Genomic DNA, 22,681 nt, shown 5'->3' with positions numbered 1-22,681 from the left:
GGAGGGGTGAGTGAAATGACCTGCTTGTCGCTGGCTGCAATTTATGCCACCATTGTGTGCGTGTGCATTTTTTGTTAAAGGGACACTAAAGTGAAACGATGAATTGGTTTAGGTAAATTTTGTTCCGAAACTCTAACATTGATAATTCCACCACAGCTTTAATAATAAGGGAAAAAACCAAGGCCAAAGTTTCATTTTTAAATCTCTTGCCGAATCTCTGCACCTGATGTCACTGATTTCAAAGTGTATTTTTCGTATTTTGGCCTCATTGGCTCGGCAGTATTTCCTGAAACTTGGTATGTTAAGGTCTCCGGCTTTCTCAGAAGAAAATGTACTTCATTTTTACCGATTAAGAACTACGTGGGCAATAGTAGACACCATCAAAATCTGTGACGCCATGGCGATTAGTGCAGGAATTTTAAGGTGACGTCACCACCGACATTTTTTTTTTTTTTTTGCACATTTTTTCGCTTACCAAGCGTCTTGTCATCACAGGCGTGGTGTTTTTGGTATCGTGAAAGAGTAATTTACTAATAAGTACAAGAAGAATAGTCTTTTTCTGTAGTATCCCATTAAAACCATTTGTTGTGATATGTCATAGAGAAAGAGCCGAAGGATGTTGTACTGCTCCACAGACAGTGCTGTACTTACTCGAATGTAATGCGACCGCTATTGTAACGCAGGGGGTGCCTTTCCCTGTGTCCAAGAGAAAAAAAAAATAAGAATAAAGAAACTACTAAAGTTATGCAAGGCCCTACAGCAGAAAAATGTAACCTTTATTTGTGATATCATAGCTGACACTGCACTTTTTTTGAAGAGAGGTCACTCGACTTGCATCTTTGTCAAAGATTGAGTTTTGACACATCGAAATTCTCCTTCGAACTGTTAGCTTGTTAGGTGATGTCATCTTTTGTTTTGTGGGTTCGCACCATGCACTTTGTAATCTGGATGATAAAGCGGTCAAGCCCTCTGAAGTGCACTCCACGGTGACCATTTAAACTTCGTCTCTCATCACAGCTCATGTTTGTGCTACAGGCTTGACAGTTGTCATTGCTTGTCGGGATGGATGAAATCAACAAGACACTGGGCACTTCTATGGACCACTATTTTCTGTGAAAGACTAACTGTGGATCGTGTTTGTCACTGATAGTGGCAAGCACTCATTCTCCACCATTGTGCCAGCTGTTCATCTTACTATTGTGTATTGTGTGGATGTTTATACATTCTGGCACAGGAAAACTGCAATATTTCGGCAACCGTTGTCTGGAAAACGGCAGACAGCAAGGCGTCGCTCTGCACAGCTGTGCAATCATCACATAACTAGTAACCCTGTAGATTTGTGATTCATCACAATTTATACTCTTGCTGTTTTCACTACTGCCTTCAGTTAGATGGCAGCATACGTGAAGCTCATTGTTTATAACATACCATGGCCATAATTTCGAATACAAGTGACTTTAAGTGTAGCGGACTTTTCTCACTTCATTACGACAGTCTAGTGTAATGGGCATCGACTATAAAAATTTTGTTACACCGTGCAAGAGTTCGACCGTCCAAGTCGGTGCTTTTGTCTCATCTTGCTCCGTGATGAGTATATTAGCATGGTCCCTCAATACTTTTTCTGGTCATGAAACTCCCGTGAAAATTTCATATAGGGACAAAAGTGGCCACCAGAGGCGCCACTGTAAGCAGAAGGGCATTGATCTGCCGCGCTTGGTAGGGCAGTTGCGCATTCGCGGAAGTGTTTGTCGTCAAATACACTTCTTCAGATATTTTCCTTCTCCGTGTTTTCGGTAACAAATCATAGCAGTGATTAGTATTGTCAATATGGTACATGATGCATGTTGTCAAATTGTCCAAGACATTGATTGCTGGCTTTTTGACTGAGGGCGTCTGTCAAGTGACGCGTGTGTTCGTGACGTTCCTACATTTCTCGATTCCTGCATAGTCTCTTTCATGCTTAAACCGAACACTGTGAATGGTTCTAGATGACTGACAGGTTAACATATTTTGTGCTAGAGGTTGCAGAGTAGCCGTGCTCAGGCTGCACGTAACGCTGGTTTTCGCACTATAATTGTCCACTTTATTCTATAGGACATCACAAAGCTGCAAATAGATGTTCAAGTGCCAATAAATAAGCCTGTATATCAGGCTAACTTATTATTGATAGCTTTGAAGTACCTCTTGAGGGATATAATTAGTGAAACATAACTTTAAATATCAAAAGCGCACATTGAGATACCACAAAACGGAGAGGGAGGCTCGTGTTGTTTCTTTTTTTTTTTTTGGTGTCATAATTTACCGCTTTTAATTTGAAGATTAAAAAAAATAATGAGGTGGAACTGCTGTGAGCTTCTTTTGCTAGATATAGGCACTATGTGCGATTTTCAAGCGAAAGGTTTTGATTTTACGCATGCAGATTTCATAACTCTGCTGAGTTCTAATATACGCGGCTCTTTTTTTTTTTATCCATTCCCATATACTGTTGCAATGACCACGAGTTCTAAGTTGGAGTTCCAGTTAGCCACCCTGTTCCTTCAATGTAAACTCCAGCGCAAATCGAAATCAATCCGGAGCTTCCGTCAAACCAGTTATTCAGCTAACCTGATCAATTATACAACACTGCATTAATCTCTTGAACCTTTTTTGAAATTCTCTCGATTCAGCGACAGCACCAGCAAACAGCACTATCAAAGTAAAACAAAATATTGCATTTTGGCCTACGGCATAACTTCTTAGTTTCTATCATTATCCAGAAAGCAAATGCACACACTCCGAACACCGCACTTCACATAAAACTCCAAACACACTCACACACACTACACATACAATTCTAGGCACGGCGTCTTCCACCAGCCTTGGTCGATCTCGAGGCAGTGAAACGACGTTTCCATTCACTGTGCACACGTCCGCACGTACATGTCACTTGCATCGAAATGTTTTTCGCACACGCAAACGTACTTCGAGTCTAACGAAAATCCGACAGTCTCGTTTCCATCTGTCGCATTGTTCCGCGTCGGCTGGTAAACAGAACAGGGAGACGTTTTCGACGGTGCCCTTGTATCTCGAGCGGCAGCCCGGCACACAGCAGTTGTTGGGCATCGCTGTCACGACAAGGTGACTGCGAAAAGAAAAAAGGGGTGCAACCAGCACAAACAACACCACTCCGCGCCCACACTCCACTAATGGCGGCCAGCGGCAGCTGGCTTTCTCGTCCCTCTTCTAGCTACGCCAGCGCCACAGCACGGAAAGTGCGGACAGTATATGAAGCTCTCATTGAGTTACGCGGGAGTTTCATGACCAGTAAAAGTATTAAGGGACCATGGTATTAGGTAAGCCACTGTTCAGGACATGTTTTCCAGAATGTAAGTTACGCCATTGAAACTTCGCGTGTGTTTGCTGCTGCACAGATAACAACAGACACTACCCACCACCGTGACAACTGAGACGTGGCCGTGGATTTTCCTCGATGAACAACGACCGCATGCACTCGAGGCAGCCGAGAGAGGCGTATCGCAAGAATACAATCGAAACGAGACGAACGCAACAATGTGCAGGAAGACAACTGTGTGGAGGACTCATTGCTTTATGTAGCGATGCAACAACAGACCAACGACACATCTAGGAGTTGGCTGGTAAGTTTATCTTGTGTGCACTGCACCCGCCACGGTGGTCTAGTGGTTGTGGTACTCTACTGTTGACCCGCAGGTCGCGGGATTGAATTCGGCCGTGGCTGCCGCATTTTCAATGGAGGCGAAAATGCTTGAGGCTCGTGTACATAGATTTAAGTGCACATTAAAGAACCCCAGGTGGTCTAAATTTTCGGAGCCCTCCACAACAGCGTCTTTTAGAATCATATCATGGCTTTGGGACGTTAAACCCCAACAATTATTAATTATTACTGGGTGCACCGTGGTGGTCCTGTGGTTGTGGTGCTTGACTGCTGATCTGAAGGTCGCAAGATAAAATCCCGGCAGCGGTGGCTGTATTTTGATGGAGGCAAAATGCTGACAGGCCCGTGTGCTCGAATTTAGGCGCACATTAATAGAACCCCGGGTGGTCGAAATTTTCAGAGGCCTCCACTAAGGTGTCTCTCATAATCATATTGTGGTTTTGAGACGTAAACCTCAACAGATGTTTTATGTATTATTGTCTAGCACTGCTATCCCTAGGCACACTACAGTAGAAGCCCTTCAATACATTTTTCACAGGTGTGCAAAAAAACAAAAAAAAAAGAACAGCGAAGGAACATGTAACGTGAACATGTGTCTAAAAGCTGGAAAAAAGTGCTGCTAAATATAAAATAACTGAAGCATGGCACACAGCACAACCTCAGAAGAATTTGTTCGTCGGTTTATGGCTTAAAGAAGTCCTTGATTTAAGTCTCGTGTTTCTTTTGCACCTCTGCTAGAATTAGACCCTATTCGAGCACTTGGATGACCTTGTGGCAGTTTACATTGCCAAGCTTATTGACATACCCCTTCGGCACATCTAACGCAGCAACAGTTTGCAATGTTATTGGGCTGAAAAATCGCCGGAGCGTGTCAAAATGGGATTCTATTACACAGGTGTCTAGATTCTTTTTTGCCTCTGGAAGCAAGAAGCATTAATGGGGCAAAACGTATAAGTGAGGGACGTGCAAGCGGGGTTCTACTGTAAATGAAAAACGGTTAAACTAGGTAACAGCTTCTTTTGTCGGGGTTTGCACGCAGGTCACATCTGTCAAAAAGTGCAGGTCTCTCGCACCTTACTCTTGTTCAGCCTCTCTCCGAGATGTAATTCCACTTTGCAAAGTGCACATGCTATTTTTGTGATAAAATTGAGCAAAAATTTACATGCTACATTGAAACCAGCACATTGATATACCAACAGCTGTTGTCATTGCCTTTAAAAATTTCTCTTATCCAAACCAGTCCCGACATCTCAGATGTCTCAGTAGCTGTGTGTCCTATAGAACTAGCATTTTCCATGCTGTGCAAGTTCATAGTTTGTTATAATTTGGCAAGGTACTAAAAATGTAGTGCTACCATTTAAAATGCCATGTTCAAGATTTATATGCTCTGGGTTTTTCAGTGCTAAGGGGTCACTGGGTATAATGATCAGTGATGACAATTTTAGTGTTGCTCAGATGCAATAAACCTTTTCATGTTAAAAGAACTGTTGCCATTAACCTTTGTTGCCTTTAAACTGACAGGTGAGCAACAAAGGCCTTGCCCTTCTTATTTCTTTATTTATGAAAATCAGAGCGCATGTTACAATTAGAGTTTCGTTAAAGTCATCTGTACTAAGCAAATATGAAACCATCTTCTATCGATGTCACTCCAGCAAGTCATTGGACTGGATGTCATGTGCAGTGAAGTAACAGAGAGCAGAGGTGTGCACCCTTCTTTCTTTTTTTTTTTTCTCATGTCACTATCCACCAGCCTAGCCAACCCAAACAGGTGACATAAATGTGAAGATAATTATGTATTGTAGTTTATTGCATTTAATTCTTGCCAACATTTCCGCTACAGCAGCACCACTGTAATGCTGGCGTGTTGCGTCGACGAAAAGTGCCTGCTGACTGTGGTCTCGTTGTGGCTTTTCCAGTTACGGAACCGGACACAGCTCAGAAGAGCAATGGGGGTGAGTGTAATATGCAAAGTGCCAAGCCTGCTGACCTATGCAAGAAGAAAAGCCTGCCACCTCAGCTCTCCACTGCCCTGTAGCCAATGGAAATGAGGAAGACACAAAGGCGAATCGAGTTGCTCTGGACGAGCCACATTTGAACGCCAGTCCCCGCAGCGTCGAGCGCAATGTAGAGTTCACTGCACCTCGGTGTAGCAGTACAGATAATGCTGTGGACGTTTCTCAGCAGGCACTATCGCAGCACTGTGATGGCAACGGGCCTCCAAGTAGCATTCCTTCCAGCAACCTTGACCACAGGCACCACAGTAATGTTGCTGCAGCTAAACATCCTAGTGACGATACCCAGCTACCAGGGACATTAATGGAGCATTGTAATAACAGCACGCACAGAAACGACAGCATGCAGGATGAGCCATTGATCCATGGGAGCAGCCAGTCTTTATCGCCTCCTAATGTGGAACACCATTGGGGTACGTTCGCTGAAAGCACGGCAGTTCCGAGATGGAAGCACAATTCCAGCCCCACCGCAGAAGCTGCAGACATTAAAAAAGGAACATCAAAGTCCCCAGGTTTCTGGGGAAATCGGCCAGTAAACGAAAATGCAGAAGGCATCTCTTTTAGGCCGGCAGATATGAAAGTCTCGAAGGATTCTGCTTAAGAGATCATCCTCATAATGCATCACGCCTACTAGTCCAAAATGCATTCATGTAAGCATCTGCATTGTTCTTTGTTTTACCACCATTGAGCCACTGGAGTGGCTCAGTGATGGTGGTTTTTACTATGTTTAACAGCTCCAACTCTGATGGAGTATATGTTTGTGATAGCCAATTTTTCTTTTGCCTTGAATAATGGACTATCAATTTGAAATCATGGAATCATTTTTATGCCATTGTTCTATGGTATCATCTACTCAACAGTAGTATAATCGTGTACATTTCTAGTGAAACCCACCGTCATGTGGTATGTGTTTATAAGAAGTGGTCACACAGAATAATTATACCAGATGGCAAGAAACACTTGTTTTCCATAGTAATCGATAAGCTTGCTTTGCTTCAATTCCAACCCAATAATCGCAGTTTCCCGATTGCTTAAACAGTGAAAGTGTTCTCCACAGAGAGCTTTGCTGCGGATGAGCTGTCTTGGCAACACGATGTAAATCCACAGGTCATTGATTCGGTCATCACTTCCAGACTAGCTCTCTTGTATTCATAGGAACCCAGGCTTTGAAGAAGTTTATAATGCAATGCATGGTAACCATGGCAACCTTTATCCAATCAACCTTTACCATTTCCGCAGCCACGAACAGCCACCCAAGTGGTAGGACATTGGGAGGTCCTTGAAGGCCGAGGTGTAGTTTCGCATTCGTGCCCAGGCGTGCACATCTTGGGAGTGTACAAAACATCAAAACGAAAGGAAAGTGGTACCTCCACAGGGTTCAGTCCATGTCCGATATTACTCGGTTTCAGTTTGTACATTTCCTGCTCCACAAGACAGCATTGTTTTAACATGAAGAAGTAAATGATTCAACATAACACACAGGTATTTTGGGGGTGCCAAATTCTGGTTTTATTTCTCAAGACTGTGTTTCTTCTCTTATGTACACTAAAGAAGGCTGGCTGCAAATATAATGTAACTCCTATTTGCATTTGTAAATAAGCTAGCAGTGCTCCTGATTCACTGGTGAAGATTGCACCTCCGTCACAACTTAAAAAATAAACAACAAAAAAAAGTCTCACATCACTGAGCATACTAAGTAGTTCATACAGTTCAACACAAATCCATATTTGAGGCTTTGTGCAGTTTGAAGTCTCTCCTCAAAAACTGCCAACTTCTTTTTATATACAAAACTTGCCTACTAAGCATGACCTGTTAACTTTGTCAAATGCCTCATCCAACAAGAAAACAACTCTACAGAGCCAATCAACAAATGTTGCGTGCATCTAAACTGAAACTGAAATGCTGCAAAGCTGTAAACAAGTTCATTACTCTTGTGTCTGCCTAAATAAATGTCACTGTATTTACTGAAACATTGTCAAATTACTGATGCTATCCAACACGGCATCCAACAAAATTGACAGCAAATTTCATCTCTGCATTTCCTTGTTCCTTCTTGCCATCGCTCCAGTCTAGGAACTCAAGAACCTGTTCCACTATGCTCCTTAAAACAGTACAAGCTACAAATCAACATGTTTGTACAAAAACGGGGGAGGGGGTGGCTGCCTGCCACTGTTGGTCCTGGCTTGCCCATCAGCTCGTTTTGCCTTGGAAGCGGCAGCTCCTTCCAACACTGCTTTCTAAATTGCGCGTTGAGCATTACCGCATTCACAAGCTCTGGATCATGCAGGATACGCTATTCACGAATCCATAGTACGTATAACTTAATTAGCACAGCAATTGCACCATGCTCAAAGGCACATAACTGCAATGAGGCAAATGCCGGCCGGAGTTGAAAAATAAGGGTTAGCTGTCCACCTTGGCCGCATCATAAGTGCTCACTCTCCATCACCGATGTCATTCTACACAACGAATTTAAGTAAAGCCCATTTAAAGTAAACTTGTCGCCAAAGTGCAACAAAAGAGTAAAAACCTGCCACTTCACAAGTGGGCTGTGACTGGAAACTTCTTTCATGGGAGTGTGCAGAAGAGGTTTTTTTTTTTTTTGACATTAGATGCAAGGAAAGCTGCTTTCCTAAAACACACACACCCACAGAGCCATGTTGCTCTATTGCCATGCACAATTTGCAAGCAAACAAATGAGAAGGGGAAGTGCCCTACTAGAGTACGCTTGTAATTGCTTTTATATGTTGTAGGCATGTTCATAATGCAATCAAAGCACTTAACCAAATGATCCCAAGTAGAACAGTGCCTTCCACACTTAATTCCATTATACATTTCAGTCGCTTTAGACAGACTTGTGCAGATGAAGCTCCATGTGTGCATGTGTGTGTGCATACAGAAGTAACCTGCCTCTCATGTTTGCCCGTGTGTTAAAAGTATCGATCGGGCTGCTGCCATACTTCCAAATTCAGCATGTAGCGTGCACACAGGTTTATTACTGTGAGCCGCACAGGGTGCTTCTGAAAGTTTGAACAGATGCCAAAATAAACACCAGGATGTTCACAAACAATAAGAACAATACCAAGAAGCAGCCCACACTTTGCCGTTGCTCCCTAATGCCAATATTTCTGTTTCACTGTGCTCATGTGCTATGGTCAGGGGCTTTACCAAGTAGGGGATGGAGGCTACACCCCCCCCCCCCCCCAAATTTTTTCAGTTTTGCTTGTGTATATATGCATACACACATACAAACACACGCACGAACATACATAAAGTATGGTTGAACCCCCCCCCCCCCCCACCAAAGAAAAAAAGACATTTCTGGCTACGCCCCTGACTATGGCATGCCTTCTTTCTCTTCCAATATCCGCGCAGGCATTAATTGTTAAGCTCTGTTGACATTTAGAGGCTTTGTATGAAAATATGTTGGAAGCATGCAACACCTGTGGAGTAGCTTTAATGCAGCTCTCAAATTGTATGCACGAGTTTTGATACTTAAGAGTACCATAGTCAGTACTTGGAACTGTTACATTTTTAAATGTACTATTGTGTATAATAGGCATGATAGTTGGTTTCTATTGTCGACCACTGTTCAGTGGGGATGCCATAACCTTTTGCGTCCACGTGTTGGGAGGGGCCCACTAAATGCACAGTGAAGCAAGCATAACATACCTCAGTTGAAAAACACCTGCAAATCATAAATGCACATATAACTTAAAACAACTGTGAAGTAAAGACACCTTTGTCGGCATGTGGACGTTTGCAATGTTAAATAGCTTGCAAAAAACAGCCACAACAAGCCCAAGCCCTTGAACATGGTGCAAATGCATCCTCATTCACAAACTCCTCACGACAGCTCGTTTCACAATAAAATCATATAACTATATCCTCTCTCACATGATAACAATAATTGTACAGCAGTTGCCAACAAGTAAATAAGTATGGACGTGCAAATAAAAGCCAGTTCATTGTAAGCGACTCATTCTATGAAGCTGCCAACGACGTGTCACGCGGTTAACTCGATGTGGCTCGATAGCTAAGTTCAGGTGACCGAAAAACTAACAACTGGAATCCACGTGGGGCTCCGCACATTGTCTTGCTGCTGCCGTCCTCTGGCCCGTGAGCACAGGTGTTTGTGAAGGGAGACTGGGTTGTGGATGATGTGGCTGACGGCTGTGTTGTGATCCCCCAATGGTTCTTCTCTCTAGAGAAGTGATCCTCCGTTAGAGGTTTGGCAGTATGTCTGGGTGGACGTACTTCACCAAGTCGTCTTGGCTGCCTATGAACACCACCTTTTTTGCTGTGACCTCATTGAGCCTGGAAACGGAAAGCGTGAAGGAGAATTTTGACAACGCTTTCCATTTGAGCATCAAAAGATGTGACTTCACGCTTGTGGGACCGAAAAAGATATGGTTTTTTTTTTTTTTTTACTTGCAACCAGGATGATGGACCCAACCTTCTCTACCCTTCTTATAGAGAACAGCGATTGTTCAAAAAAAAAGGTGCCTCTTCCTCTCTGCAATCCCTTCCTCTCTTTCCTGAATCATACCTGGCATACGCTTAGCTTCTGTTGAACAAGCAATAATGTTGGATGCAAGACCGTCTCTACTGAAACTGCCAGCCATTCGATGATTACATGCGAGATAGCATGGCATTTAGGCAGAAGATTATGCAGAATAAGAGCATATTCACTTTTTTTTTTTTGCTTTTTGGTCCTTCAACACAACATCAATTAATAATTGTTAGGGTTTAACGTCCCAAAACCACAATTTGATTATGAACATCAAGCAAGAAACACTACCTGGGGTAGGTTATCAAGGTCTAATGTAAAATGCGCTAGCTGGTTTAAAATATCCCGAACTCTTAACCTTCAAACACTTTCTAGAAAACGAATATATGCCATATTACCGTAGTAATGTTTGCACTACTACACCAAAGCAGTTTGACTTTCGGCACTACAGTCATACTCTTTAGGCACAGACAACACGTCTCGCAGGAAAAGCTTATTATGTCATCTGGTTTGCAGGGAAGCAATGAAATGACTTTATGGCAGTGGCTAACCAAAATGGGACCTCTCGATTCGCTGCCTCTCAGGTTCATTTCAGCCGTAAATGTAAAGCGAAAGGGGGCAACATTTTCCTATAGGAAGCATGCACTGTTCTGGTATTGTCTTCAAAAGAAATTAAGCACACCTGCTTACTGGTAATGTTGGTGCACATGGGCAGACAAAATGCAGCCCTCACTCCACTGCAGAGCCACCTGAGCAAAGTGTGACAAGGTGTCCCACTTGGCTTCACAATCATTTTGCAGCCAAGCTAACTCAGCATTGCTACTGCCCACTTGCACCTCTGGTAGATTTTAAAAATGCAAGAAAAACTGCCTGCGTAATTTTTTTTTACTAGATAATACCATGATCGATCTATCTGCGGCCAACATGAATGGATATTGTCTGGAAGCACTCTTGACAGAATTTGTTGATGCAATGCCCGTGCCTTAACAATTGATATCTTGCCACAAGTGTTGAAGATTGGGTGAGTTGTTTCGTCGTACTTGAACTGGTGTAGCGCTTATTTTGGTATAGCGCTCTGTCCTCTTGTGTCAGTCTGCTCAGCCGTTGCTTCTTTCCGTAATGCGCTATACCAGTTCAAGTATGATATCTTGCAGTGTCTGGCATGTGCCCGAGCAGTAAATGTTGGGCATCTAGCTACACAGTCAACAGCATCCTTACCAGCCGCGGATGACAGACCAGCACCCTGAGAAAATTGTAGGCGAGTTGAGAATGAGACAGATGCCCAGCCGCTCGGGGTAATGCTTGCTGAGCAGCCAGATGAGGTTTTTGATAAGGGGATAGTCCATGCTGTTAAGGCCGAAATCCTTAAGGTCAAAGATGATGCACAAGTTGTCTACCACTTCCTCGAAGCACTTCTTGCATGCCTCCTCCTGCACGCATAAAAATTGCAAACATCAAGTCAGTTAGAGTGAGTAGTATAGAGCACTGAAACAATCTTGGCAAAGCCACAGGGCTGGTAATGATATAGCGTTCTTGTTGGCAGTCTTCAGACAGCACCTAATGAGATGATTTTTGCACCTGACGGTTGTCACTGTGATATTGGTCGAGGCATGCCACATCCCAGATGTTTCACGCCCCCCTTATCTCAGCACTCATGCTGACAACCTGAGTGTTCTAGGTCATGTCTTTGTAATGAATCGCATCTGGTGAGTAGTGGTAATGGTGTCATTTTTTTTTTCTGCTCAGTTTCGGTCCCAGAAATGGCTACTTTATGTCAGCCTTCCATGATGCTGATGCTAGCATTCCGAGCTTAAACATTTTGCACAAGAACTCCGTAATATCTAATCTATCTACTAGCCTTTTTATGGGGTTGCAAATTTTGTTTCAATTGAAATTTTGTCTCGGCTGTAAGTGGCATGCATTTTTTTTAACCTCACCTTAAGATTTCTGCTTTGTTCACTGCCTAGTTCAACTTCTGCAATGTGATGTCATTTTTTGTGTTCGCTGCTGTACAATGCCAGATTACCTTCCTACTGTACATTGACACCAACACAAGTCTTCACAAGTGCCATTGCAACAAGCAACAGTAAAATTAGAGACCATGTCCCACTTTGGAAACAATGTATCCTTACCAAGATGTACACGATGAATCGAGTCAGCTCGTCGATCTCCCGCTCCTGAACGTTATGCTTGCAGGCAGGGATGTAGATGACGGGCCTGCGAGCAAAAAGAGAAAACATTAACGGTAATTAAACTTTTTTTGGCTCGCAGCAGTTTTCGCAACGCAACATCACTAGATTTTGAGGCCCATATCATGAAGATATGCTACAACCAAACTCCTCTGATACATTAATACACAAGCAACACAGACAATGTGTCACGGATTTTTCATAACATGCCAAGAAAGGCACCCTACAGATTGCTGTAATTGTAAACTTCAAATTTCTAACCAGCTGCAAGTAACAATCACTATTGGTTTGTTTAAAAATGTCTCACACCATGTATGTACGCTAGCATGTGGAATTCAACAGTGCATCGACAGGGTATTATTTACATCGGTGTACATTGGTTTGTCTTTCGTAACTTCTAATGTTCAAACATACAAAGATGGGAAAGTCTGTTGTTTCAGAGCTTCTTGGTACATCTGCATTAATATGGCACATATAATTAACCTTCTGTATTTTGTCTTAAGTATCCCACAGCACTTTGGAGAAAACATTAATATGAATTGTGCTTTTGTGCAACCCTTGATCATTCAATCTAGATGCACAATATTCAAGAAAGAGAGCAGATTTACTTCTCCCACCAAGATACGCTTGCAAGTAGGTCGGCATGGTTGCACACCTGCCATAGAAGTCCCGATTGGGCAGAACCATGGCCTTCTTTGCCTCGATGTTCCTTTTGATATCCGGATCATTGGCACTGATCGACTTGACGCCATATTCCGTACGCCACTTGTTACACTTGAGAATTGCCTGGAATGCAGCGTCGACGGTTCGGAAGGCTCTCAGGAACCTTTTGATGGAGTAGTCGTTGTGAAACTGCGTAACAATGCAGACAATATCAATTGTAGGGATCTCAAGTACAGCTCCATACAAATCTATGGGAATTACGGTGAAGGTCTTACAGTGAAGCCGCGCTCGCGGTGAAGCAGCAAAATACACGGTACTGAAAACTAAGGTATGTCGATCACAACTAAGTACGAAGTGTCCTGCAATTGGTCCTCTGGTGCCCAGACTGTAACGAGCTCTTGATCATTGCTTTTTTTTTCTTTTTTCGCATACCAGTTTTACTTGTAAAATCGACTGTGTGAGTACGCCTTTGCAACAAACATCTCGCGTCAATGAATAACGTAAAAGATTGCGTGCATCACCGCAAAAACGAAACCATCGTGATCGAGCTCACCTGCTCCGGGTCTGCATCAAATATCATCTGAAACGACACAAAAAAGATGGTCTTGAGTCGCCGATCGCTACTAATTAAGCGCGATAACGATATACCATTCAAAACGTATTTTTGGGAATGACACCGCAAGCAAGCGCCGGTAATAAGCATATTAATCGGCGCCTGACGGCTCGTAAGTGAAAGCCGATGTTAGAAAGTGTCAAACTCACTTGTAGTCGTTTCTTGAGCTCTTCGAAATCTTCCTCCGACACAGGCGACGGCGTTGAATCGTAGTCTGCCATTGCTGTTGACAGAACGATATCAAATGTCAAATGCTGCAACGCCAGACCGAAAGCAAGGACACACAAGCTTAATCTACTAATTTCCGCGCTTAATAACGCGGCTCGCCGCAGATAAGATATTATACGAGAACAGGTGTATTGTCGCTCACTGTATCAGCAGCTCGAGAGCAAATTACAGCGGCAGTAACGTCGCGGACAGCTCAATATGAGGCTGAAGCAACAAGTTATTACGCTGAAGCAGCGGGCTGTCCGACGGAACGCTCTATCGACGTTTGACTGCCCACGAACAAATAGTTATTTTTTTCCGCAACATTCAACCCCCCAAAACCCAAATCGAGGCCAGGAAATTGACCACATCGAAGACTTATCAATGAAAAGATCAAACGTATGGCTTGACCAGAAAGGCGTGGGTACGGTGAAGCGAGGCAAGACCGAAAGCAAGAACCTGTGTTTAGCGAAGCGGGCAGCTGTTTTCGGCTTTCCGGTGTCACCGACGATGAGCGTGTCCAGTGTACGGGGCCCTAATTAAGTGGTACACGCACTTATCATCGTCCAGAGTGATAGAAAACACAACAGGAATTTAGACGTTCAACCGCGCTTGGACGGCCGCCGCTGCTCGCCAGATGCCGCCAGTGGTGGTTTCCCGGGGTGCGTTTCCGTGTTCCGCGAACACGTAAAATCTAAACGGGTTTTTCACGTGCCGTCAACGTCATAAACAAGAAAAAGAGGGCGCATAATGATCTGCTAAGAGGTAACGCCGTTGCGTTCAATTATAATAACGTTGAGAGGCATATCGGTTTTACTAGTGCACGAAATGTTGCATTATGCGAGTCGCTAGCGTTAAATAAGCAGCAATGCATGCCGGGAACTCGGACGTTGCGCGAATATTCAAATGTGTCAAAGTGTGACTGGCGGGACAGCAGCAAGGCGGGCGTAGTGGGGTAGGAAGGGAGGCATGGCACCCTCCCACCCTCACTATGGGTCGGTGCGGCGAAGGGAGGGAGAGGCAAAAATTTGGTCTTGTATCTCGACAACAGATTTCCGTACTTACCGTGCGGTAAGTACGGAAATACCGTACCTTCGCGGTCGGCACCTCACTATTTTAACCTGCAAGACCTCCGTTAACCACTTTGATAATCTCATCGCGTTACCGCACTCATAAGGAACTCGCGCGGCTACAAAGTTTTTAAAAATCTACGTGCCGACCATGACGGTACGGTATTTCCGTAAACCGGCCCAGCTAAAGCATTCTAATAAGCCCTGAAAACGCTGTAAATAAAATGCGCAGATGGTGCCGCAAGCGAAACTGTAACACCGTGCTTCGAGAGTGCTTGGCTGTAGGTGCTGTATGTAATGCAATGCAACTGCAGTAAAATGTGTAATTTGAAAAACTCATTTCCCTGGAAATAAATTTTGCAGTTTGTGACAGTGAACTTCTCTTGACAGTCGACAAAGGCGTTGGCGAAGCGGTTGAACGCCACATTCCAATGCGGTTGGTGCCGTTTTCGATTCGCACTGCTGACCTGAAGCCCACCTGTTTTTTCGAAGGGGTTGAGGAGTACACGGACCTGACGTTTGGTTGTTTACGGGTGCTCATCTCGAAAGGCGGCCCCATAAGATTCTGTGAAGGCCCCTGGGCGCACCAAGTTAACCTACCTCAGCCTTGGTGAAATTGTCGAGCATCCTCTGCTGCTGCGGGTGGCAGAGAATTGCTGCCGCCGGGTACAATCCGACTTTCGGCCGTGTGCTCATCATATATATATATATATATATATATATATATATATATATATATATATATATATATATATATATATATATATATATATATATATATATATCTCAGAGCCTACTTTCCTGCTGGATTCTTTCATTACATGGATTATATGGTACAATATTTGATAAGCTGTGTGTATTACTATGAGGTTTTAATACAAACGCAACAGAGATGTTCAGTGGAAGATGGAGGTCGTCGCCGCAGTGGCTTAGTGGTTACGATGCTCAGCTTCTGCTGACCCGAAAGACGCGGGTCCAATTCCGGCCGCGGCGGACGCATTTCGACGCAGGAGAAATTCTAGAGGCACGTGGACGGTGCGATTTCAGCGTACATTAAAGGACCTCAGGTGGTCGGAATCATGCGAAGCCCTCCGCTATGGCGCCCGTCATAGCCTTAGCCACCATAAACCAACAAAGCAACCGAAGCTGGTGGCTTGAAGTGATGAGAGGTCATCGAACAGGGAATGTCGCGTTGTTATTTCGCGCCTTCGTTCGCCTTCTTCCTTCTATTTTTTCTGTTTGGAAAGTTGTAGTATTTAGAAAAGAAAGCGCATGAATGAAGTTCATTGCATTCTTTATCTTATCCGCGGCGAGATCAATCGATTAACTGAATCTGTTCAAATTTGTGTGACTGTTTTTTTTTTTTAAAGAATTTCAGTGCTTGCATACAGCTGCATATACAGCTGTCGCTTGTGTTTACCTCTGTGGGCCACGATTTTTTTATTCTTCACTGTCAAAAAGTTGTTTTTTGTCTGCCTTGAACAGCAGCGACAGCACTTACGTTAAAGGCTCCGCTCTGAGGACGTGCTGACGTCTTAGCTGGTGTCTTTATTTTGCTGACTTCTTGGCTGGTGTCTTTATTAGATTTTATTTATGATTGACATATTTATTACTTCCATTCTTTTGCATTTTGCGTGAAGCTATCGGAAGTTGAAGGTACCTTATCAAGGACATCGAGCTGATCCACTCGCTATGGGCTGAAGGAAATGTGCCCTTAGATTATTTTTCGTTTGAGGCAAGAAAACAAATGTCGCGCACCAAGGTCAGAGAAATTTATGCTTTCTTTCTGCAGTAACATGAGTTCGTTAAATAGGTTGCAGTATTATTGATTTCGCAGTTCTTTCACACGAGGAGCCGAAGTTTCGGCCTGGGACCGGCCTTTTTTGAGAGTGAGTTTGCAAGTACATCTATGCAATCTATAGAAGTTCCCTATGAAAGAGAGAGAGAGGGGGGGGGGATTCAAACCGCCCGAAATCTTCGATTTTCACTTGTGCGTGCGTGCGTTTGTATGTGCACACGCACACATACAAACACACGCACAAACATACATAAAGTATGGTTGACCCCCCTCCCCCCTGAGAAAAATTTCTGGCTACGTTACTGGAACGCACATCGCCACACATCGCGAGGCATCCGTATGCACACCCGGAAAAGAAAAAAAAAAAAAGACAGGCACCATATGCACTTTCCGCAAAAAAGACAGGATGCACAAGTAAAACAATAGCGGGCACACCACGACACCAAATAAAGAAATAGGCACAGCAGTCAGCGTTCAATCGCGGCATTCGAAGCACATCTTCGCCCGATTTAGGTCAATTGCCGTTTTGCGCGCTTCTTTGCAGTGGTAACCTCGTTCAGTGGGAAAGCATTCTGTACAGTCTTGAGGCAGCGTTTTCTTGGCTACAACCTGCATGGTCTTCACGGTTAAGAAAGAGGCGTTAAGGCGAGGCAATACACCGTAAGCACGCAAGTCCGGGCCGTCGTTATTTCACTCCCATGCATTTATCCCCCCCCCCCTCTCTCTCTCTCTCTCTGTACTCCCGGAGCAGTTGAGCATCTTGGATGTGTTTATGACGGGGCACTTATGATAAAGGCTGCTTGTATGTTCTGCCGATTAACATTAGCGTTTCGTGAGCTTTTGCTCTTGCCTCGTTCCTCTCTCTTCTCGTACTTTTGCACGAACCATGAGGATCAGGTTTGTTTATTTATTGTATTTATTTATTTGCTTATTCATTGAATTCTTATATCTTTTTCGTTCAAATGTAGAAATAATAATGTAAATGTAGATGAACGAAACTTGCTAATGTTGAAGACTGGGCGTGTTGGTAAAGCATACTTGAATTTGGATAGCGCAAGAATTCCACGGGACACTCAGAAAAGATGCACACACAACAGAGCGCTATTCGCAACCAAATAGTGCTCTGTTGAGAAAAAGAAATAGAAAAGACATCTTGCCGCCGGTGAAAGCCAAAAGCAGAGGGTGCGAGTTTGGATTCTTCGACTCGTCTTCATGTAAAAGATGAGTTACAGCCAGCCTGGTGACTGAAGATACGGAGCCAGAAAGAATAGGAAGATATAATCCTGTATACAATTCGTTCATAACCATTCAGATTAGGCGGAGGACGTGGATTCGCCTTCCACAGGCTGCCAGTAGCTTTCTTTTTATTCCACTTTGATTTCATTTTACGCTTTTTGGCTTCATCATTTGTTCACACGTAGACGAGTTCGAGGTGGTGGAGTAGCCACATTAATAAAGTAATAGGTCTCAAGGAACGCTCTACATATTAGGCTCCGAAGCGCATTCGTCCACCAAGTATTGTTTAAATGAAGACTATAGAGAAACGCTAAAGGAGTTTATATTGATTAATTATTGTTTGATGACCTTGTCATCGTTAATTCCGCATCGTAGCTTTATTATTAGAAGATAAAATTAAATTCAAAGTCACATTCCTTGAATTTGGTGCTGAAAACCCCAAAATGCCAGTATGTTAGTATGACGTCACAGATTCCAAAATATCTTTTTGTATTTTGGTAATGTTGGCTGAACGAATTGTTCCTAAACCTTGCTATGTTACCTCCACCCCCCACCCCCTTTAAAATGCAATGTAAACCGTCCTTATCAATAAATTGGCTCTAAAAGATGCCGTCCTAATTAGAGTTACTGTATATGCTACCTTTAGGTAGCAGAGTTGCGCATCTGCCTTCCAAACGCCGCTAGCAACCATGCACTGCGGAGAAGCGGACGCTCGGGCCAATTTTTGTATTTCTCGACGCCGCCGCTGCAGCGAACTCAATGCTTAACACTAGTCATTGACAGCCAATGTTTATCGCCGGTCTTCGACACGCCCGACATGTTAATCCGCGACACGGTAGGCATGTCGCCTGCAAAAACGGAGTGCGACTTCACCGCACAGCTGTAGTTGTCAGCCAGACCATAGTCCTTCAATGAAGGACTCTGGCCAGACCTATGCGCAACTCTGCTACCTAAAGGTAGCATATACAGTAACTCTAGTCAGAACCTGTGACGTCACGTCTAGCTGGTGCGGGAACGTAATGGCGGCGTCGCTACCTGTCTTATCTTTTCGCCGCCTTTTCCTGCCTTACCAAGCATGTCGCTGCAACAGCGACGTTTTCGGTGCTGTGTAGGGTAACTTAAAACGTTCTTTCGTATTGCTCAGGCGTAGTTCACTAATACACGTGAAATCACTTTTACCTTGTTAGTGCCCCTTTAAATGACACTTAAACTCGGCACACGAACGTTTCACCTTCGTCCTCCATTCATCAGATTGCGTCATCTTCGTTCTACCCGCCACGGTGTTCTAGTGGTTATGGTGCTCGACTGCTGACCCGAAGGTCGCGGGACCGAGTCCCGGCCCTGGCGGCCGCACTTTCGATGGAGGCGAAATGCTAGAGGCCCGAGTACTTCGATGTAGGTGCACGTTAAAGAGCACCAGATGACAAAAATTCCGATGATCAAAAATTTCCGGCCCTCCACTACGGCGTCCTCATCCCTAAGCATATGCGGGTTTTGGGACGTAAAAGCACGGCACTTATTATTATATATATATGTCATCTATCAAAACCGCGAACTCGTACTCAAACACAGTGCGTCTGGTATCTATAAGATACCCTGTGTGTGGTTGATACACTTCCAGAATACGAGGAAACTGAAGATGCACGTTGCGCTGCAGCCTTCTTGGCTCTCACATAACGTTGATCACTTAACCGAAATCCTGTCCATGTTTTCGTTGCCCATCTATGCTTCGCTATTTCTTTTCCTTCGCGTTCCTGCACATCCCTCGGACAACTTTACCTTTTTATTCTTCCCAACATGAAAGTGACGATGCACGCAAGCTCCTATACCCTTTGGCCTGACACGTCTCCTCATCGTCTTTGCTCCACGTATACGCACCCGTTGACCCTGAAAGATTGCAAGTGAGTAAGGCTTGCCCGCCGAGCAGTAAAACCCGCTTTAAAAGGAGCCTACTCTCCTCTGCAGATAGTTGTTGACGTCGTAACCCAATTAAACGATGGCGTGGACAACAAACCCGCGGGTCGCTAAAAGCATCGTACGCTTTATGGGCGCCTCCGTGGCTATCTTTCCGAAAAAACTGCTGTATATCGCGGTGCCTCTAAATTTTTGTTTCGTAAAAGCAAACTAACTAGCGAAGTTTATTGCGCTCAGTAGTCACGTTTTCACTCACGTTATGCTCGACTTGCGAGATGAATGAATACTACGCTAAGCGATCTCGCTCATGCACTTCGTTTGTTGAGTCGTATAACTAAACTTTTTTTTCTTTTTTTATATGCTTATCGCATTCTTGACCATTAGCTCATCGCAGAAGAGAATTAAGCAGGACGCGCATGACAGTGGGAGGCCCGGGCATGGAGGCTGAGGCGTTAGCGTGGCACTGCGAGTCGGAAAAGGACTTCTCGAAAAAGAAGCGTTGATTAGACACATTCTTGGGCCTTGAGACGTGTTGGCGTAATGGCCCCGGAGGTGGCGCTAGTGGTTAGCTGTATCTATGGCTATGCTACGGCATATGCGCGCGCTCACACGAGGCATAACGCAACAAACAACATGAATGGCGTGCTAAGTTTATATCGCGCGAAAGATAATGAATAGTGTAGAAATATGAACGGTGGTCTGGCTCATATTGCACTAGAGTATGAACCAAAATGATGTGGCTGTTTTTACATTCCCCCTTCCTTCCAACGGTTCGGAAACATGATAGTTTTGGGTGAAATTTCTGACGTTATTTTCGGAAAGCAATGATTGGCGTGCAATTAGATTCGGCTTTCCTTAGCGCAACTTCTAGCGTGGCTGCATTTTGTACTGGCTAAATTCTGCAAAGCAGCTGCTTGATGCGGTTGACCATTAGCGTATAATGTTCTTGTACGCCTAGAAAATTTAGGTCACGCTTGCAAGACTTTTCGCGAACTACGCCAAAGTTGCTTTGGCCGTAAGCGAAACCAGTGAAAAATAGAAAATCTGGTGTGACAAGATTTTTTTTTTATTACAATGTACCACTCGAGCTCCGTGTAGAGGGACGACAAGAAAGATCGCACATTTTTACTTTTCTCTCTTGATAGAAAAGAAAAAGAGGAAAAGAAAGCCGCACTGAGTAAGATTAACGACGTTTTTGAACGCTGTATCTTTCCCGTTACAAAAAGCCCGCGATCACAAAGGAACAGCACTTCGCCTGCCCTTCTCTTATTTCCCATTGGGGTGTAACGCAAGTGGCGGGTGGAATGCCACCTCCGGGGCCAAGCGCTGTCGTTCTACACATACTGATTACACACGTGCATTAGCAAAAGATGGGAGAGACCGCAAGCGGCCGCAGATGCGATTGGATGAATCTGCAACGGCGCCTTCAAAGAAAGAAGCGAGCAGGCGTGCGCTTTCATCGCGTCCGAGTGGTCTCCCCTGAAACAACGGTTGCAACGTGTGTAGGGAAGAAACTCAAAGTGAGCGCAGGGTCGGATAAGGGGGGTCGCATAAAGGAATCTGGCGCCAGGAAGCAGCGGCAAAAGGGAGACGGAAAGCGAAAGGGAAAAGAGATAAGGGAGTCGGGTGAGGAGGACCGGGAAGAGGCTTGCGGAGTACTGCGACGGGAGAGGCGGAGAACGCCGTCGCTCATTACCGCAAATGGTCATCGCGCCGCCGTGGTGCCGCCGCTGCCGAAAAAAAAACAATGCCCGTGCCCCTGGAATGATGGCGGCGGGGAGGGCCGGACGCCCTCGACCCGGTTACATTATATACGTGCGCTAAGACTTCACGCGCGCGCGGTCACGCGTGCCAAGGTCGTGGCTCGAGCACCCGAGACGATCGAGCCTCTATAGGAGGTCCCGGTACACTGTGTTGCGAGAAGGATATACTGCGCTGCGAGAGGGCAAGGGAAGTCGCTGCGAGAGTGCCAAGCCGCCGTGGCCCATATGTCCACAGCTGCAGTGATAACTGTTAACTAATGCTACTACTACTACACCAGTAGTGGACTACTACTACTACTACTACTACTACCAAACTAGGTAGAAAGTTCAGGAGAGAGTAGGTTTGAAGGGATGTGTAGTAACAGCGCCCCGCGGCGTCTACAAATGAAACATCCTTGAGCAGAGTGTGTCGCTAGAGTCAACGTTTCGACAAGTGGTCTTCACATCTTCAAAGATTTCGACAAGACGACTTATCGAAACGTTGGTTGCAGCGACACAGCCTGTTCAAAAATTTCTCATCTCTAATATTATACTATACCGCAACACGATGCCCACGTGCGCTATAGTTTTCACGGTTTCCGCGGCGTAAACTGCGCGCATAATGTTATAGACAGTGCACAACAGTCTACAACCGGATTAATTACCGCGAGCAGATACTCCGAAGCGCCTAAGAAGGGAAAGTAAATTGCTTAAATGAGGGGCATTTAGTTTGAGCTCTAGAGCACAATGGAAATGACAGGGCCATCTTGAGTGGCACACTGACCTTGCAAATACGCGCGCCTGTCGAAGCGGAGGATAAGTGGCAACGGCGAGCACGAGGAGAAGATTTCACTGCGCGCCGCGAGTCATTCTAATGACAGGCATCTCTGCTTCCTCGTTGTGGACGGTATAATGCGCAGGCGGTTACGATGGTCCAGTCGCGAGTACTCCGTGTTAGAAGCGACGCCCGCGGTTTGGGTGATGAGCGCCGACGCGTCGGACCCCGCTTTTCAGCAATTAACCTGAGTGTGGTTAACGCCGTGCACTGAGAAAA

The 22,681-nt window shown here is 44.7% G+C and overlaps 2 protein-coding genes across 8 annotated transcripts in view; one reads left to right on the top strand and one right to left on the bottom strand.

Moving 5' to 3' along the window:
• LOC119382660 (beta-galactosidase) overlaps positions 1-22,681 on the top strand; it is a 139,653-nt gene that overhangs the window by 67,869 nt on the left and 49,103 nt on the right. The window lies entirely within an intron of this gene.
• LOC119382659 (uncharacterized) overlaps positions 7,213-22,681 on the bottom strand; it is a 111,621-nt gene continuing 96,152 nt past the window's right edge. The window contains exons 1-7 of one of the 4 annotated variants that reach the window (XM_037650456.2): positions 14,327-14,530; positions 13,810-13,883; positions 13,601-13,627; positions 13,040-13,236; positions 12,328-12,412; positions 11,414-11,625; positions 7,213-10,002 (exon numbers count right to left, since the gene is read on the bottom strand). In XM_037650456.2, coding sequence (XP_037506384.1) covers positions 9,909-10,002; positions 11,414-11,625; positions 12,328-12,412; positions 13,040-13,236; positions 13,601-13,627; positions 13,810-13,881 — 687 coding nt within the window. In that variant the 5' untranslated portion in view covers positions 13,882-13,883; positions 14,327-14,530 and the 3' untranslated portion in view covers positions 7,213-9,908. Of the gene's footprint in view, positions 10,003-11,413; positions 11,626-12,327; positions 12,413-13,039; positions 13,237-13,600; positions 13,628-13,809; positions 14,105-14,326; positions 14,531-22,681 lie in introns of those variants that run through there. The other 3 variants (XM_049412286.1, XM_037650457.2, XM_049412287.1) reach the window with 3 other exon arrangements.

The sequence above is a fragment of the Rhipicephalus sanguineus genome, chromosome 2 (genome assembly GCF_013339695.2).
Source record: "Rhipicephalus sanguineus isolate Rsan-2018 chromosome 2, BIME_Rsan_1.4, whole genome shotgun sequence".
Classification (NCBI taxonomy): Eukaryota; Metazoa; Arthropoda; class Arachnida; order Ixodida; family Ixodidae; genus Rhipicephalus; species Rhipicephalus sanguineus.
The sequence above is the reverse complement of the archived record's forward strand: the minus strand, read 5'-3'. Positions and strand labels throughout refer to the sequence as shown.